General features: G+C 37.2%; 1 protein-coding gene across 1 annotated transcript in view; it reads left to right on the forward strand.

Moving 5' to 3' along the window:
• The first annotated feature begins 1,196 nt into the window (after nucleotides 1-1,196).
• Nucleotides 1,197-20,626, forward strand: part of CPA3 (carboxypeptidase A3) — a 28,550-nt gene continuing 9,120 nt past the window's right edge. The window contains exons 1-9 of the mRNA XM_047876560.1: nucleotides 1,197-1,308; nucleotides 1,407-1,482; nucleotides 4,734-4,858; nucleotides 14,515-14,617; nucleotides 14,722-14,823; nucleotides 16,121-16,222; nucleotides 17,523-17,633; nucleotides 18,773-18,863; nucleotides 19,878-20,080. Coding sequence (XP_047732516.1) covers nucleotides 1,241-1,308; nucleotides 1,407-1,482; nucleotides 4,734-4,858; nucleotides 14,515-14,617; nucleotides 14,722-14,823; nucleotides 16,121-16,222; nucleotides 17,523-17,633; nucleotides 18,773-18,863; nucleotides 19,878-20,080 — 981 coding nt within the window. The 5' untranslated portion in view covers nucleotides 1,197-1,240. The remainder of the gene's footprint in view (nucleotides 1,309-1,406; nucleotides 1,483-4,733; nucleotides 4,859-14,514; nucleotides 14,618-14,721; nucleotides 14,824-16,120; nucleotides 16,223-17,522; nucleotides 17,634-18,772; nucleotides 18,864-19,877; nucleotides 20,081-20,626) is intronic.

Below are 20,626 nucleotides of genomic sequence, written 5' to 3' on the forward strand. Positions count from 1 at the left end.
GTATCTGTTCTTCAGAGGCTAGCTAAATCAGGAAGGATTTGGAATTCATAAAAAAAAAAAAGCATCACATGTCAATGTCCTATTCTAGAAACAGGGAACAGAAATATGTAACAGATATTAAGAAGTCCAAGATTATTTATAATTAGAGTCTTAGCCTGAGAGATGGCAGGATCCTTTCCTCCAAATAAAATACAAGCATCCTTCCTACTTAACCTGAAAACAGACACACAAGCTTTCTCTACAGTTTTAAAACTAGTCACACACACAAAAAAAATGGCTTTAAGAAAATATATAAGAATGCTAGGATTAAGGGTGATTTATACCTTCCTTCAAATTTTCTGTATTTTGCTCAATTATTTTCAGTAGGAATTTATTACTTGAAGAGTCAGAAAATAAAACTCCAAAAAGAAAAGCTGTAACATAAAAAAACTTTCCTGAAGTAGCCCCCAGTAAAACAAAAACAGAAAGATATTTCACCTCTAAAAAACACAGCCATCACTTTCACCCAGCACATGATATTTACTGACACTCCAGTTGATAGTGGCCAACTGTAAGTCTTTTTACCAAGTGCTTAGAAGGCACGGGCATATTTTTTTGCACCTACCATCCACCAAGTCCTTCACAGATGGTATCGCATTTAGCCTTCACAGCCTCTTGCCAGAATCCAGTTTGCATCTCCATTTCACAGATGACGAAACATCAATGTTTTTGAGGTTATAGTATTTTTAACACATTCAAAATATTCTGTGTTTTGATAAGTTACAATGTAGCTTCAAAAACATATTTCATGTTATTAAGGACCACCCGCCAAGGTTCCGTAGCCAGATCCCCAATTCGCCCCAGGTTCCAAGTGCAAATTTAAATGGATTTCTTCCATCATTCAATTCAAACATATGGAAAAGCAGTATTTGAGAACAAAGAACTGGGTTCAAATCTCAACTCTGTGAACATACTAGCTCTGCTACATTGGGCAAGTTATTTCCTAAAAAATTACTTTGCTTGCCATCTGTAAAATGGGTATTCCCAATTGTAAAAGGTAGGTGAGTAGCATAACATCGCATCTGCCACAAAATGGGCGTTTAGTGTTAGTGCTTTTCCCACCCCTCCCTTCCCAACTAGCAAACACAGGCGGAGGGACGTTTCATCCACCAGAGAACCCTCACAGGAAATCAGCTGCTCGTCCAGATAAGAGCTGAGGCATAAAGCTGGCAGAGGGTCTTGGGGCAGGCACAGAAGGACCATGCGGTTCATCCTGCCTGTGGGTCTGATTGCTACCACCCTTGCAATTGCTCCTGTCCGCTTCGACAGGTAAATCTCCCCACCCTGTGTTCCAGGCTCTGTATAGGATGAGGGTGAAGGAATGCTGCTTTACAGTTCATGTGTTTCATCTTCTTGCATTCTCAAAGGGAGAAAGTGCTCCGCGTGAAGCTCCAGGATGAAAAACAAGCAAACATCATAAAGGACTTGGCCCAAACCAACCAGGTAAAGCATTTAGAGGGTTATTTTATCTTTTCTTTCTGTTCTCTAAAAGCTGCCTCTTTTGTATTTTATTTTTAACGCACACGGAGCTTCCTGAAACAAAGATGGAAGAAGTGGCAGGAGCTACTTGGATAATTCAGCCAATTGCCGCTACTTCCCTTGTTTTTGCTTATTTTTTTCCCAAATTACCAGTCCTGTTTTCCCTCCCAAAAGCTTTGCAAACAACAGCTTTTTCTAGGTAAAATTGTGAAATAAGGAGTCAGGCACTTGTGATACCTTTATGGGGGCCTCTTTCCCCTCCCTCCTCTTTGCCACCCTGATCTCCACCAGTGGCATAGTTTCTCTTAAAATTATGATAACAGGTATCTGGTTAACTGATAACATCAAAGTAATGGTTGATAATACCAAGATGTGACCCTTCCCAAGAGTAGGTCCATTTTAAAAGGAAAGTTTTAAAGTTCAATCCTATTTAAAATTCAATCTAAAGTTCAAGTTCTAAAGTTCAATCACTATTTTAAAATCCAAAAAGCTAGGAGCACCTGGGAGGCTCAGTCGGTTAAGCATCCAACTCTTGATTTCGGCTCAGGTCATGGTCTCACAGTTGTGGGATCGAGCAGCACGTTGGGTTCTGCACTGGGCATGGAGCCTGCTTAGGATTCTCTCTCTGCCCCTTCCCAGCTCATTCTCTCTCTCTCTCTCTCAGAACAAATAAATAAGCATTTAGAATAAAATAAAATCCAATGAGCTAACACAGTCACTTTATCATTTACTCAGCTGCTCCCAGACACTGTGCCAGCCACCTGATACATGTCACTTCAAATTCTCCATCAGATTTTCAGTGTCAGTGGCATAAACCCACTTAAAACAAAAGGACTGAAGTTCAAAGACAGTTACTTAAATGACCTAAACAACACAGCAGACTTAAACCCAGAACTGAATCTGGGATTTATTCCAGTCACACACACCCTCACCACCACATCAAACCAGTCAAAAGTTCTGCTCTTCTAATTCCCAAATGTGTTTCAAATCCACACTTTTCATTCCCTTGCCACTGCCAAATTCATGTCTGCCCTACATTTTACCAGGACACTTTCAATAGCCTCTTATCCTTCAATAGCCTCTAGCCCTGCCTCCCACAAACCAAATCTGCACTGCAACCTGATTGCTCTAAAACTTGATTATTATATTCCTGCACCTGAAGCTTTTTAGTGAGATGTCGCCTAGTGTGGAAAGAGCATGGCCTTCAGAGTTTCGAATACTAGCCATACGCTAGCTCTGTGGCCTTAGGCAAGTTACTTAACCTCTCTGGATCTGAGTCTCCTCCTCGGTAATTTGAGGATAATAATCATACCTACTTCCTAAGGTTGTTATAAAGGCTAAGTAAGCTAAGAATTAATGTTCAGAAGGGCTCCTGGTCATAATAAGCATGGTTAGGGGCGCCTGGGTGGCACAGTCGGTTAAGCGTCCGACTTCAGTCAGGTCACGATCTCGCGGTCCGTGAGTTCGAGCCCCGCGTCGGGCTCTGGGCTGATGGCTCAGAGCCTGGAGCCTGTTTCCGATTCTGTGTCTCCCTCTCTCTCTGCCCCTCCCCCGTTCATGCTCTGTCTCTCTCTGTCCCAAAAATAAATAAACGTTGAAAAAAAATTAAAAAAAAAATAAATAAGCATGGTTAAAGAAGTTTCTGTTGGTATTGGTGTGGCATTTGAAGTCCTTCATAACCTGCCAAACTGCTAGGCTCTACGGTCTGCTGCTCCACCACGCTTTTCCTCACTCTTCAAGCTCCATGAACACCAAAAATGACTTTAAATCATACTGCATCCCTCATATGTCCAATGTATGCTGTAGGAACCTGATAAAAATAAACCAATAAATATTGGTTGGTTCATAGCAGCCTCATACTAGCACATAACTGGCTGGCCTAGAGGTAGAATGCGAATCAACTGCAAAATAGCCAGGTGGACTTAGACATGTCTACAAGCTTGGAATGGTGGGTGGAAAATGCACCTTTCCTTCACATTTCCCAAGTTGGGAAAATTGTATTTCATTTGTTTTCACAATTTTTTTTTTTTAGTTTATTTATTTATTGTGGAGAGAGAGCATGCCAGCGTGTGGGGGAGGGGCAGAGAGTGAGGGAGAGAGAGAGAATCCCAAGCAGGCTCCATGCCATCAACGCAGAGACCAACGTGGGGCTCAAACCCACGAACTGTGAGATCCTGACCTGAGCCAAAATCAAGAGCCTGATGCTTAACTAACTAAGCCACCCAGGCACTCCTTGAGCATGGTTTTGAAGAACAACAACAAGAACTGAAATCTTCTCTTATTTATTTTAATCCAAATGTCATCCTTTTGGGTCCATTCACTGAATTTCTGAAATTCTCAGCTAAAGGAAGAAAAAGAGAAGGGAATCAACAGTTGTTAAATGCCTGCATGTCCCAGACCTCATACGCATTTCACAATCTTTACAACACTCCCGATGGAGTCCTCTTAACCCTATTTTTGGGGAAGAGACTTAAAACCCAAGGAGGTTTTTTTTTTTTTTAAGTGTTATTTATTTATTTTGATAGAGCATGAACAGGGGAGGGGCAGAAAGAGGAAGAGAGTGAATCCCAAGCAGGCTCCATGCTATCAGCACAGAGCTTGATGCAGGGCTGGAACTCACCAACTGTGAGATCATGACCTGAGCTAAAATCAAGAGTCAGATGCTTAACCCACTGGGCCACCCAGGCGCCTGTGAAACCCAAGGAGTCTTAGTATTGCCCAAGAACATATTGCTAGAAAAATGACAGGGCTGGCGATTATGCCTTCTGTTGGACACAAACCTTCTAGGAATTTCAAAGTTTACAGAGGCAACTGGTTTTGAGGCCTGACTCAGGGGCAGGGTGGGAGAGCCATTTTTTGATCTATATTCCCAACTAGAGTCAGATTCTATGGCTAAATCAATTGTGAAACAACTCCAATCAACCCCAAGATGGTAGAATCAAACAGATAAACCAAAAGCTACTCTTTTTTTTTTTTTGCACTTATACATACTATCTATGTCCTGAAAAAGTGATCAGTACAAATGGTTTCTTTCTCACTCCCTAATATTCAACAGTATATTTGCAAACTCTCATAAGCTTATTAAGAGAAGAGTCAATACCTTAGCCACACTGAACCCCAAATTCTTTTTGTAGTATATGACACATAATTATTTCTTAAGAAATACGTGTTGAGTGAACAAGGAACTGTGACTAACATTGAACTCATCTCCACAGCTTGACTTCTGGTATCCAGATGCCGCTCACCACGTAGCTGCTAATATGACAATAGATTTCCGAGTTAGTGAAAAGGAATCCCAGTCCATCCAGTCTTCTTTGGATCAAAATAAAATGCACTATGAGTAAGTCCTATGAAATATTCCAATGTGTTAGATGTTCAAAGTTTGAGGAATCTTGAAATTGAGAGGGAAGTATTATATTTAATTGGGCCAAGAAAATGAAAGCTCTATGAGATAAAACTTATAGTTACTTCCAGACTATTGAGGCCTAATTATAGAGGGAATAAAATCAAACTTGGCCAATCAACTCCCATCTTTTTTTGTTCTGATCTGCAAAAAGGGCAATTACCTATATCTGCCATCTCCAAAACCCATCCCCTAGTAAGGATATCATGCACTGCTGCAGGCATAGATGGTTTAATCACACTCATCACCTCTGACAGGTAATCAACACAGAGCTCAGGCACTATGGTGAGCACCTCATTCTTGAGAATTTGAATTCGCCTGCTAAATAAAAGGAGACCCAAATAACTGTGCTCATCTTTAAGTCAGAGATGTGGGAATATAAGATATATAATAAATAATTCTTTTTGAAATAAATTCTTCCACAGAGAAAGCAAAGCAATGCAACTGAGTAAGACTTAAATTCAACAGGAGAGAATTCTCAAATGGCCAAAGAGACAGAAATGAGTCATTATGGTCCCACAGAGAAATAAGGGAAACGTAAAACTCACTGAGCACCAACCATGGGCCACGCACAGTCTAGGCCCTGGGGCAGTGAACAAGGGAGCTCAGACATGAGTATCACAGACCCAGACATAACATAAAAAACAAAATGTGTTTGATGGGCATTGAGGGGGACACCTGTTGGGATGAGCACTGGGTGTTGTGTGGAAACCAATTTAACAATAAATTTCATATTTAAAAAAAAGAAAAAAGATTCATAGGGAACATAAAAAAAATGTGCTTGATGTAGTGAGGGGTCCTGTTTTCACTCCACCAGCTCCTGTCATCTCAGCAATTCCTTTTAAAATATATATATTTTTTATTTATTTTGAGAGAGACAGAGGCAGAGGGCAAGTGGGGGTGGGGCAGAGAGAGAATCCCAAGAATCCCAGAGAATCCCAAGCAGGTTCCATGCTGTCAGCACAGGACCCAACATGGGGCTCAATCTCAAGAAAAGTGAGATCGTGACCCCAGCTGAAATTAAGAGTTGGACACTTAAACAACTGACCCACCCAGGCACCCACCAGCAGTTCCCTTTACTGAGAACTTCACCACTCAAAACAGTGCTAAACACTAGCTCTTTCTTTTTGAATTGCTGTTTCATGCCTCTGCTACCCAACATCAAGCAATAACTAAAAAAGCCTTCTTCTGGCTGAGACATTGCAGAGCAGGATTTACTGTTGCTTATCATGACTTGATTGTGTTTATATTGCTACCGTATCCTCAATAAATATAAACTCAATTAAAATTAAGGAAAGACAAATATAAGACAAGTAAGCAAAATTCTTTTTCATAGCTTAATGGATTAAAAAGTTAGCAGGCCATTATCTGTGATTTTTGTTGATCATTGTCTTTGTTTTTGCTGTTGTTTAAAGAGATTGTGAAACAAATGTAGAAGTTAATAACTGAGGAGCACATATTCAAAATTAATTTATATAAGCATTTAACCCTTTGTAATGTATCAATACATACTTTTCTATTCACCATTAAAATTTCACCATTAAAATTAGAAATAGACACTTTTATTTTTTTTTTTTTTAATTTTTTTTCAACATTTATTTATTTTTGGGACAGAGAGAGACAGAGCATGAACGGGGGAGGGGTAGAGAGAGAGGGAGACACAGAATCTGAAACAGGCTCCAGGCTCCGGGCCATCAGCCCAGAGCCTGACGCGGGGCTCGAACTCCCGGACCGCGAGATCATGACCTGAGCTGAAGTCGGACGCTTAACCGACTGCGCCACCCAGGCGCCCCTAGAAATAGACACTTTTAAATGTACCTCGAAGATCTCAGAAACTGGTACTGTATTATAGACTCTGCTTATGCTAAGGTTCAGATGCTCTTCATTCTTGCATCTAAAAGAAATCACCCCTCCACCCTGGATACCCCATGGTGACCATGTCTCTTGATTCACTTCACAGCCAGTCTTCTTAAATGTGTGCCTCAATTACTATATTCATTTTACTTCATTACTATAGACCTGCCACAAATTCCTGTGATCAACTAATACTTACTAAGTATCCATCCTAAGCTAAAATAAATTTTAGTTTGTCAGTTTTGTTTAATATGATTTGAATAGCAGCAGAAAAATGAAGTATTATGTCTTCCTTAATATTCTGGTAACGTAGACAAAAAGCTAGTTGCCTGACATGAGTATGGACAGTGGAATAAATCACTGTGACAGAAGATAACTAGGCAGGTAGCACCTCTCTCTCTCCTCTTTGGACTTCTAGGTCTCTCCTAGCCTGAAACAATTCTGACTCAAACAGAGGTCTAAATCCAGATCCTCACAAACATAGTGTGCTTTTCACTTCGTCTTATGCCAAAATACTTCTTTGCTATCTACTTCAAGACCCAAAGTGTTAAACTACCAATAAAAATTAGTTTTATCTAATTAGGACATGATTTCTAGAAATTGGTCCAAATTAGCCACAGTTGTGGGAAAGCCACATAATTAGATAGTTACCTTCCTCAAAAATATAAATATGTAAAGTGATCTGTGCAGACAAGGACTACTTAAATCTTGTCTCCAAGTACTAATTATATAGATAATTTTATTTGCATATTAATTATTATATGTGTTACTTGGTGCCAGTCAGTAACAGAAGAGTGTTCTTTTTTTTTTTTTTTTTAATTTTTTTTTTCAACGTTTATTTATTTTTGGGACAGAGAGAGACAGAGCATGAACGGGGGAGGGGCAGAGAGAGAGGGAGACACAGAATCGGAAGCAGGCTCCAGGCTCCGAACCATCAGCCCAGAGCCCGATGCGGGGCTCGAACTCACGGACCGCGAGATCGTGACCTGGCTGAAGTCGGACGCTTAACCGACTGCGCCACCCAGGCGCCCCCAGAAGAGTGTTCTAAGAACAGAAACATCTGGTGGACGCAGGAAGCAGTCTGAATAAAACCACATTAGGAGGCTGGTTTGACACAATGATTTACTTAGACACCCTTCATTAGACAGTGCATATATACCACTCTTTAGTTTAAAGTATCTGTGTAATTTTTTTTAGAAAATTAAATTACTAAGACAGATTTGATTTTAAAGTAGCATGTTTGCTCCATTTTTGTTTATACTTTTACAAAATCATAAAAGACCAAGTCCAAAAAACAAACAACATATACATACCAACAAATCTGAGTAGACTGGTGAAAAAAATGTCTAAAGAAAAGCACACCTATTGGACTGAGTCTAAAGGAGCAGACACCATATTTATTAGAGTCAGCAGTTAAAAACCTTAATGTTTTTACTAATTGCTTTACCTTTTAGATATTTGTATTTCAGATACATTTTAGATTATCTGTTCTTTGATCAAAAGTTAAAATTAGAAAATAAAGAATTGTTAATGAAAGGTAATTCAGAAAACTATCAATATATATGATGTAACACAAACACAATAAAACTCAAATTATACAATTAAGTGAAATCCTACTAAAATACACCTAGGATTATATATGCAAAAGATATATCTTTTCTTTGACCAAGAGTTAAAATCAGAAAATAAAGAACTGGTAATGAAAGGTAATTCAGAAAACAACTATCAATATATATGATGTAACACAAATATAGTAAAACTCAAATTATATAATTAATATAATTAATTATAATATAATAATAAATATAATATTAATATAATATTATTTATATATTTATATTTTTATAATATTTATAAATTTATTTATAAATATTATAAATATAAATATAATATATTTATAATATAATTAATATAATATAATATAATATAATATAACATATATTATATATATTATATAATATAATATAATCTTATTAAGATGCACATAAGATTATATGGGAAATGCAAAAGAAATCCACATTGAACTGACTATTCTATACCAAACTTACTCATCAACACTTCAGATTAATGTCCAATTACCTAATAAAGCTTAGTCAGACACAAATTCATATTCCAAGTATATACACAGTCCTATCAAATAAGTTTTTCAATCAAATAAACCATTCTAATGTCTTGTCCCATTCATTCTTCCTTCTTCTCTACATTTTTATATATTACTTGCCCAAGAGTAAAGCAGGTATAGTTATACCTGATACAAATGGCAAAGAGATGTTGGTCATGGTGGAAAGCAGAAGAGTGTGGTAAATAAGAATTTGGATTCTCCATGAGGTTGTCTGAGTCAAGTACCATTTAAACCACACATTAGCTACTTAAACACTGATGATTTATTCAACTTCTCTTAACCTCATTTTCTTCATCTTTATAATGGTATTTCATAGAGGTTTCACGAAGAGTGACTGGAACCATAAAATCGCCATTTGCCTGGTTCCTTTACTTCTACTTATGCAAGTGAGGGAAAGACCACTTATACATGTGTTTAAATGAGTGCACACACACACATGCACACATACACACTGTATAATAAGGGATAACTAAAGGCTATCACCACATGCTCCCCTTCCCTCCTAGTGAATAAATTAGTGCCTTAAAGTTTATTATCCAACACAGAGGTATGCCTCAAATGTTGAGAAATCCATGTCAGTAAATGCAAAGTTGGATACATGGTAACTCAGGGGGCTACTAGGGACAAATGGGATCTTGTGGAAACATGAAATCATGCTATTTGAATAGCCCCTATCCTGATGGAACACTGGCATGGAGGAGTAGAGGCAATCCAGACCAGTTTATAAGGCACAAAACAATGACTCTGCCTCCCTGGAACACGCTTCCCCACTGCATGTACACACACACATACACACACACACACACACACACACACACACACACACACCCCAGAGCCTATGGCAGTCACATACATTGACCTACCATTCTCCATTTCTCTGTTACTCTTTAAAACTAACAGGTGGAGGGAATATTGGAATTGTCAAAATAGGATTCATCCTGCCTCTTCTCTGAACTTCTTATCTATTTCCTGACCTTGGAGAACAGCCTTCCAGGAGAGTTGATCAGCTGGGCAAATGCTGCATAGTACTCAGCAGACTAAGACTACAGATCTGAGGGCGATACCCAGGGAATTTCACTCCTTGTGCCTGGAGGCACTGTTGTATAATGGCTCGAGAACACTGAGGTCAGACACCTCTAAGTTAAAATCCCAACTTCTGCATTTTAACAGTTATGTCAGCTTTGGAAACCTCTATCTAACTTTTGGGAGTGAAAATGGTACCAAATTAATAGTGATGATTTGAAAATTAAATGACAGAATGTAAATACCGTGCTGAGCTGAACGTCTGGCACATAATACAGGTTCAATAAACAATAGCCATTTCAATCATTAAATCCTCAGTGATAATTATTTATCCTTTCATCTACATTTAGGAATTTCTTTAACAAATTAAGCAAATCTTGGAACACTAAAATAATATTTGGGAGAAAGTAATTTGGTTTCATCTGCTTAAGCCTGGCTGCTGGTTAGTGGAAGGGCTCATGAAAAGAACATCTGGCCCTGGCTCTTAATTTCCAGCCTTAGGCTTAATTTCTAGTCCCTATCAGCAACAATCTGGCACCATTCTCATGTCCTCATGCAGCTGCTTTGTGGAAAGGTCGTATTTTAGCTCGCACGATTTTCTTTTGCTGTTGTTATCACAGAGGCTAAATTGATATGTGTAAGTCTAAAAATATTCTTAGATACGAGCTCCCTGTGACTAATTAATACTGCCTTATGTTACGAATCAACCTCTGGGACCATAAAATTTCTCTTTTGCCTGGTTCTTCTACTTCCATAAATGCAGGTAGAGCAAAAGCCTCACACCCTCTTTAGAACTTAAAACAATTAATTAAAGGAATTCATTGTCTATAGTGACCACCCATAATGTAATTTCCAATGGTTCTCTCAGGCTTCGTGAGCTTTAGTGCAACGTGACTCCAAATCTGTTGTCATAATTTTTCTTCTGAGAAATCCCAGATTCATCATAAGTCAAAAAGCCAAGCATACAGTGAATTAGATATAATGTGCATAATAATGTGTTTGTCAGTAATGTTAATGGGAATCAATATTCATGAGTAGTACTTGGTGTCATGTGCTAAATAAACTCTAATTAGAAGTATACCTCATTTATCATCTGTCTCCAAACTCAGATCAGCCAGTCAATCAGCAAGAAGAAACCGACAAGTAGAGTTGGTGCTACAGTGTCACAGTTCATTATCATAAGAAATCGAAGTATCAGAGTCAAACAACTACATACCGCCAAAGCCTTGTTTAAAGACACGTTAAGTCTGTGAATTGGTTGCCAATTTTCTGACCCAACTTCCCTGGGAACCTATGGCTTGCCAATCGCTTCCCACAGTTCAATTCATTTCATCCTCACCACAATCCTGGCTGATGTTTGGTTCCATTGTAAAAGTGAGTAAACGGAGGTTCAGAGAGATAGTTAACCTCCCTCCCCCAATATCACATAAAGTATAAGCCAAAATGGGGTTGGAACCCAGAAATGACCATAGCGCCTCTTCCCACTGGGTCACCACTTCCTTGCATGATAGGATTTTTGGAGGTAAGAGTGCATGATACTGTCCTAAATGACTAAAATGAATGTTAAAAAATAGATAGTATCTTCCTATATAGGACTTACTGCTAACAGGGAAAATACACGTACATTTCATCCACAGCAGTAATGCTTTTATAAGAAGTCAATGGCAAATATGATAATCCAAATAAGGAAACTGCTCAAGTACAAATTCAAAACATCCCTGATTTTAAATATTTCACTGAAGTATTTCTATTATAAGCCATTGATCTCCGTCTGCCCTGTAAAATATAGTGAATACTATAGTTTAATATAGTTGAGGGATTACCATTACCAACATAAATTTTCACACTGTGCTATAAAAGGATGATAACCAGAAGGGCTATTTACATTATTAAAATATATTGGGTCTTTGGATTTGCACCAAAGGACCACTGACCTATGTTTGCTAAATCCTTCTATTTATGTAGTTTATTTTCCTTAAGCTAACACTGACTGATAGTATGCTTGCTTCCCACAAGCCATTTTACCTATGTCCAATGTATTCCTTCTAGATTAAACAAGCTTTTTAATAATTATATCTAAAATAATATGGGGACACCTGGGTGGCTCAGTCAGTTGAACATTTGACTCTTGATTTCAGCTCAGGTTATGATCTCACGGTTTCTGAGATCGAGCCCCACATCAGGCTATGTGCTGACAGAGCAGAGCCTGCTTGGGATTTTCTCTCTCTCATCTCTCTGCTTCTCTCTCTCTCTTTCTCTCTCTCTCTCCCAAAATAAATAAATAAACTTAAAAAAATTGTAAATAAGAAGAATGAAGCTTTATGTGAGGGTGTTTGTTAATCTCTTAGGCTGTAATATATTTAACATTAAGGAATCTAATATAAGATTCAATGCAACTGTACATTAATGGATAATAATTTGATCGTATCAATAGACATTGCCATATTAATCTCAAATGGCAATCAACATTATATACTGTGATGAAAGATAGATTTTCTTGTTGAAACCGGGAAAAAAAATAGAATGCCCTCTTTCACCACTATTATTTTCCATTGTTCAGAGTTTAGCCAAGGCAATAAAGCAAGGGGAAAAAATAGTTACTGGAAAAAAGTACAAAGCATAATTTTTTGCATAAGAAATAACTACCCTAAAACCCTTATAAAACCCATAAAGACATTGCTAAAAAATCCTTAGAAGTAAAAACATAGTTTTTTAACTAATAAGGTAGCTAATATATAAGTATAACCAAAGCAGTAAGTTTTTTAATATATGAATAATAACCAGTTCAAACGTTTAGTGAGAAAAAAAGCCACTCACAAGGCTAATAAAAATATATAAATACACAAAATATACAAAATTTTACTGAAAAATCAAAAGACCGCTATATTATGGTCCATTATTAATAAGATTCTTCTCAAATTTATTCTTAATTTAATATATTCTAATGAAGAGCCTATATTTTTCTAATAATTCTATTAACTTCTAAAATGATCCTGAAAAAAAAAATTTATTAAGAACAGGTAAAATTACTCAAAAATTTGGAAACAAGAATAAGGAGACACTACATTAAATATTAAAATTCAATATTAAAACTATAATTTAATATGGTTTGGTTCTTACACAAGAGCAGGAAAACAGATCAGTGGAGCACAAGAGAAAATCCCAAAACAGACAAAATATACAAAAATATTTGTGTATATATGAGATGACAATGGCATTTTTAAAATATAAATCTTAAAGTCAGACAAGGTTGCATTCAAATTCCCAACCCCAACATACACAAATTATGGGTATTTAAGCTTTATGAGCAACAATGACCCCATATGTAAAAGGGTAATAATATTAGCAAGATAAAAATAATGTACGTAATGTATGTAAAAAAATGTATGTAATAATATTAGCAAGATAAAAATAAAATAATGTATGTAAAATAAAGAATGGAACATATGAAACAAATGGATAATCAAGTGGAAATGTCATGTAGGCAACTGGATGCATAAGCCCCAGGAGAAGTAGGGGAAGAGCTAGGGCAGTGGTAGGTTCAGGGGAGAGTCCAGAACTGGAAATACAAATGTGGGAAACCATTAGATCACCATTAGAGCCACGGAACTGAATGAGGTGATGAGATGAAATAACTCAGGAATAAGATGAAAATAGAGAAGAGGGTAAAGGTATAAGACTTTTGGATCCCCAGTATTAGCCTCCTAAGAATTCTTCCTGCATCTTATTTCACCCGCTCCATATCAGCCTAACCATTTTCCAGCTCTACAGCTATGGACAAGTCATTTAAACACTTTGTACCTTGGTTTTCTCATCTGTAAAATGGGGGTAATAATTTCATGTGACAATTAAATGAGTTAATGTATATAAGGTGGTTAGAGCAATGACTAGCACATGGTAAGCACTAAATAAGTGCTTACTATTATTGTTATTCAAGTTTCTCCCAGCTCTGGAAGTGTGAAGTGATAAGGCATGGTCAGCAAATTTGTACATAAGAATATCCACTATTGCCTGTATTGTGTGTATGTGAATGTGTGCGTTTGAAGAAAGTTAGAGAGTGATTACAAATCAAGGCTCACCAACAGTAATATAATGCATGCCACATGTCCAATTTTAAAGAGTCTAGTAGCCACATTAAAAAAGTTAAAAAGCAACAGGCAAAATTTATTCAGCAATATATTTTATTTAATCTAATATTAAATCTAATCTAATACTGCAAAATATTATTTTTCAACATGTAATGAATATAAAACTCATTAGTGAGGTATTTTACATAATTTTTATACAAAGTCTTCATAATCTAGTGCATATTTTACATATCGGCAACCTCTTTTTTGGACAAGCCCCATTTTTAAGTGCTCTGAAGCCATGTGTGCCCAGATTACCACATTGAACAGCACAGCTCCAGATAAATGGGAAGATATGAAGCCATACATATGACATTTATAAAAGAGATGGTTAGAGAATAATGAAGAAACAGGACAACCCTGATCAAAGATAGAGCAGAAGGAAGAGAAAATTTCTGTAAATGAAAGATAACTGTGGGTTTTTTTCCTCCAGTAAATGTGTATTTTATCATTCCCCTGTCACACAGAATCTTGATCCATGATCTACAAGAAGAGATTGAAAAACAGTTTGATGTTAAAGAAGATATCCCAGGCAGGCACAGCTATGCAAAATACAATAACTGGGACAAGGTATAGTATAAAATGCCTGTACTTCAAAAAAACTGTAACCCTCAATATTTGTTCTCATTTATTTTTTTTTATTCTAATTCCTCAAAATTGGTTTTGCTCTTAAGATTGTTGCTTGGACTGAAAAAATGGTGCATAAGCATCCTGAAATGGTCTCTCGTATTAAAATTGGAACCACTGTTGAAGATAATCCACTATATGTTCTCAAGGTAAAAATAATTCAAGAACTACTGATTCTTAATATTGTTGAAAAAACACTAATTTAAAAGTTACTTTGAGGGGCGCCTAGGTGGCTCAGTCGGTTAAGCGGCCGACTTCGGCTCAGGTCATGATCTCGCGGTCCGTGAGTTCGAGCCCCGCGTCGGGCTCTGTACTGACAGCTCAGAGCCTGGAGCCTGTTTCAGATTCTGTGTCTCCTTCTCTCTGACCCTCCCCCGTTCATGCTCTGTCTCTCTCTGTCTCAAAAATAAATAAACGTTAAAAAAAAATTTTAAAGTTACTTTGACACAGCTAGTGAATTTTGAGACAATAAAGTCTTATCTTTTTGAAGAACATATAAGCTCTAAATGTCCATTCAAAAATAGAAGTGATAGGTGGTTTTAGGTGAAACCAAGAAAGTCCTTGAATAAACCATTTGTGAGACACAACGGACAAACTCAGACAAATACCTTGTCCCATATCTTTATTATAAGAGTTTATGATGCGCCTGGTATATAAAATAGTGTTCCATCCATTAAAATTCAGTGAAACTGATGACTAAGTGTTTAAGTCAGAGTGTGTTTAAGTGTTTAAGTTAAGAGAAGTTTAAATATCACAGAATCATAGGGTCCCAGAACAGTAAGTGAGGCATTTCAATCCTATGTTAATAGAGAATTCCCTTCTATAATGGAGCTGACAATTGCCATTCAGCTGCTGCTGGATGCTTGCACATCCAGAGACACTGCTCCCTGAAGCATCCCCTTAATAAATGAGAAGCCCTTCCTTACCCTGAATTCCCATCCATTCATTCTCTCCAACTAGCCAAAACAAATCTAAATTCCCTTCAAAATGACAGCCCTTCAAATATCCAGCCACCATTCCTCTTCCCCACTGCAAACACAACTACAAAATCTTTTCCACCCCAGGCTAAACATCCCATTTATGAAGCCAGAAAAACAAAAGGAAATGGCCAAAACAAAATAACCTATCATCTATTTCTCAAACCAAAGGATATTAACAATAAAATAGAAAAACAATATATTGTGATTGTTTTAAAAACCATAAAAGCAACTCTAACACTAGGAAAAATTTTTTAAAAGATATACTATATAATTGATTATGAATTATGTATAGACACTTCAGGATATAGAGTGAAGTGATCCTCCCTGAAAACAATATGTGCATAAACAGTTATTCAACAGAAGGCAGGGGAAAGAATTGCTTTGAGCACAGGAATGAGTTATTGGACAACAAGGGATCAATGTGTGAGTTCATGCAAAATAATATCTCAAGTTTAATTTTAAATAGATTGGGAAAAGGGATGAAAGGAGAAAGGCTATTTTTATGGATTGTGGCATTCATGCACGAGAATGGATCTCCCCAGCATTCTGCCAGTGGTTTGTCTATCAGGTAAGTGAATCGGAACGCTCATACAATTCTCCTTTGATTGTCAAATCTCCAGCACTTCACGGAGTGGCAACACCCCTTTCCAAATGAATGCAGTTCCACTTAACTAGAAGGGCCCACATTTGGCGCTGTCAGGAAATAAATGCTCTGGATTTTACTCATCGTTGGGGTTTTTATAAAATTGACACCTTCCTTCAAAATTCTTGAATTCCAGCTGACAGTTTATAAAAGTAAAAGAATTTGGGGGGGGGGGCATGATATGGTTTCTCCTATAGTGAAGTATGGATGATCTGAAACTATCTTCATATTACAAGCTACAATCTTTGCCTTTCTTCAATGAGCTCAAAGCATATAGACCTCTAGCTCCTGTTTAGATAATTAATTGGCCAATCAATTGGCACTTGGAATTTTCATAGTTAATTTCCTTTCCAAGTGAAAAATAACTTTTTTTAAAGGCAAATTCAGTTTATAAGTTGTTGTTCCTCTCATTCTAGTCTATTCTGACTCCCACCATCTAATAACTTTTTCTTTTCTGCCAGCTTCTGCATACAACATGCTGATGTAATATGAATGACAATGGCTTTCTGGGCATAGATACTTTCACTAGGAACGAATCTGCCAGGAGAACTGATTTATCTCTATACTTGTTTTAGCTCTTCTAGCTGAGGGCCAAGAGCTACAAAGGAATACATGTGATAGGGCTGCAAAAAATCTCTTGGCTCTGGAACAGATGTACCTGGAAGAGATTTTCCAAGAATGAGAGAGATTTTAGGTAGCCATAGAAAGTACAGATAATTAGATAAATTTCAATCTGATAAGAGAAAAGGAGTTGATTGGCCAATCTAAATGCTTGAGCCTTTTATTAATGGAACATTTTTATTTAATCCTGTTTATAATTAATTTATGAATTCTCTCCAATAGTTACAGATTCCTATGTTTATAAACTCAATCTATATTTACCTAGAGGATGTGAGGGAAAGAATCCATTTAGAACAATATGTACTGCTAATTTTTCACTTGGCCTCCATTCTTCCTATAAAACATCTTGCATGCTGTATGTGGAATGCTACTGTCTTGACAAAATGATCCTTTAAAGAATGTTCAGTTCAATTAATTTCACTAGTCTGAATAAGTGACTTTTATATGGGTCACTTATTTTTATGCTATTTAGGGGAAATATGTTCGAAATCATGTGAACTTGAGTAAATGACTTAAGGAGTGATAGTTATTACTATTATAACCACAGCTTTCCACATGGTGTTAAACTTTACACCAATAGTTTAATTTTTTCCTACTCCTACAGGCAGCCAAAACTTATGGCAAAAACAAAATTATGACCAAACTCCTGGACCGAATGAATTTCTATGTTCTTCCTGTATTCAATGTTGATGGATATATTTGGTCATGGACACAGGTAACGCTCTATGGTCTCTTGTTCACATTTGGACAATATAGTATTTACCAACTTGAATGTACATTGATTGCTATGTATTAAGTTGGATAGCCAGTTAATTCTAATTCAGAAAAATATATTTTTAAGAATTTCAATTTCAGACTAAGGCAAGCATGATTTCCTGGTTGCAGTAGGTGTCCTTGAAATAATAAGAAATTTTTGCTGCTGAAGCTGGTGAGGAAAATGAAATTAAGCAATAATTATAAAGGAAATGTATGTTATAGGATATGGCAAAAGCACATTCCACCTAAAAATAAAAGTCATTTAAAGACATTATGAACACACTGGAGCACCTGGGTGGCTCAGTCACTTAAGCATCTAACTCTTGATTTCCACTCAGGTCAGGATCTCATGGTTCGTGAGATCAAGACCCACATGGAGCTCTGTGCTCACAGCACAGAGCCTGCTTGGGCTACTCTCTTTCCCTTTTTCCCTGCCCTTCCCCCGCTCCCTCTCACATGCTCTGTCTCTTTCTCTCTCTCTCCCAAAATAAATCAATCTTAAAAAAAAAAAGATATTATGAACACTGACCTCAAAGCAAAAGGCACTGTATTCCAATCTATCTGTAACAGAATTTGATGTGGAATAACTGTATCAAAAAATAAAGACTGACACAAATAATCTGTCCTTTAACGGAATCCTTAATGACTGACTGCTGTTAAAAAAGATTCATACTGAACTTTCAGACAGATACTATCACATCCAGTTATTTTCTGGAAATTATGCTCTAACAGTCACAATTTGACCTGTATTATACCTGAAATCTATAAATGGTGAAGAATGTAATGAAGTTATAATTTAAATCATAGGTAATTTCAGAACATTGTTGATAATTTTCTAGTACCGAGAACTAATCAACAGTTTTTAAAGCTAACTAAATTATCCTATCAAGGCCTTAGAATATTAATATAAAAAACAATGTTGCTGAAAATGTTACAAGTTATAAGAAAACAATATATTTTTCTTAATAATAAAGAGCTTCAAGTTAACTAGGTATGTTTCAAATAAAACTGTAGACACCTGCAGAGAGGATCTGAAATGATCAAACTGAAAAATGCAAATTGATCTGATGTAAACACTTCCATCATTCAATCCTGCAGAATCGCATGTGGAGAAAAAATCGTTCCAAGAACCAAAACTCCAACTGCATCGGCACTGACCTCAACAGGAACTTTAATGCCTCATGGAACTGTGAGTAGTAGACCTGATCTCAAGAAAAAGAACTATAAAGACTGTTCAGACACCAAACTCAGTTAAACCACTTATTTATCTCAGCAAATATTATGTATTCCCTGAGTGTTAATTTTCTAATCTAAAAAATAAAGATAATCATCCCTACCTTAGAAACATTATGAATGTTTTGTTATATGGGAGGAAGTAGGGATGGGGTTGTTTATCAAACCATCTCTTACTTAATATATCTAGCTTGCTAAAAATCAGACACATCCAGATGCATAAAAATTCAGATAATCTGAAGAGAGGTCTCGGGTCCCTCCTCTTCCTGGTCTGATAAAAGCCAAGAAATACCAGTGGTTAAAACCAACACAGAGATAGCTCTTCAGATGTTTGTGAAAAGAAACAGCTGGGGGCAAAGAAAGTGAAAAGGCTTAACAGAAATGCAATGATAAGCAGAAGTCTGCTACATCAGATGACAGTTGCTAGACAAATATGACTTCATCATTACAGTCAAGGAAAAATTACCACTACCCCAATTCATAAATTTTTTCTGTAACTAATTTTGTTGAAAATACCACCTCAGCTCTTAATTCTATTCTACCATAAAAATTATGAGAATAGCCGCTATCCCTAAGTGAGAGCTGCCTGCTGAACCAGGATGAAAAAACTCAGGCTCAAAAAATGAAATTCACACCAGTCCCCAACAAATTGTGGAGTAGGGTTGAACTGGAACTGGGGTCTATCTGGCTCCAGGCCCTGGGCTGCTTCTGATGTATTATTCCTGTGACCCTGGGAAACAGAGGCAAAATAAACAAGGCTAAGAATATTCCATTGGGCTGGGTCTGTCACCCTATGAGTTGTATGTACAAAAAGTTGGTCTGCAATGACTATGACACCAGAGAGATTGAGGCAGCCCTGTAAACCCGGGAAATGAAAACGTTTAAAACATTTTGCAAGTCCACATCAGAAGAGACAGGATCTTTACTGATGAGGAGCAAACTGCGATCTCATCCTCCACATCCACTGCAGCTTTTCCGAACACCAAGGACCCATGTGCAGAAACTTATCGGGGCCCAGAACCAGAGTCCGAGAAAGAGACCAAAGCTGTCACTGACTTCATTCGAAGCCACCTGAAATCAATCAAGGCCTATATCACCTTCCATTCCTACTCCCAGATGCTATTGTTTCCCTATGGATATACATCAAAACTGCCACCTAACTACAAGGACCTGGTATGTAGAAAAAAACCTATGGTTTATGCACTGACACACACCACCACTGACTTCCACAAACAACTGTTCTTTATGAACAACTGCATTACGGTGAAAGGACTTCACACTTTCATACCAAAGGAAAGAACTAATAAAGTTTACCTTAGAGTTAAAATCGTAATTCCTATGGGGCGCCTGGGTGGCGCAGTCGGTTAAGCGTCCGGCTTCAGCCAGGTCACGATCTCACAGTCCATGAGTTCGAGCCCCGCGTCAGGCTCTGGGCTGATGGCTCAGAGCCTGAAGCCTGTTTCCGATTCTGTGTCTCCCTCTCTCTCTGCCCCTCCCCCATTCATGCTCTGTCTCTCTCTGTCCCAAAAATAAATAAACGTTGAAAAAAAAATTTAATAAAATCATAATTCCTAAATTAATTCTCATGTGATAAAAGGATATAAAATCTTTCAATGTGATTCTAAGATAAAGCCAGTAGGAAAAAATGTGTGGGCAATCCAGAGGAGAATTCCATGAATGCATAAATTGTTATCCAAACATTCATCATGGGTCATACTA

The sequence above is a fragment of the Prionailurus viverrinus genome, chromosome C2 (assembly GCF_022837055.1).
Source record: "Prionailurus viverrinus isolate Anna chromosome C2, UM_Priviv_1.0, whole genome shotgun sequence".
Taxonomy (NCBI): Eukaryota; Metazoa; Chordata; class Mammalia; order Carnivora; family Felidae; genus Prionailurus; species Prionailurus viverrinus.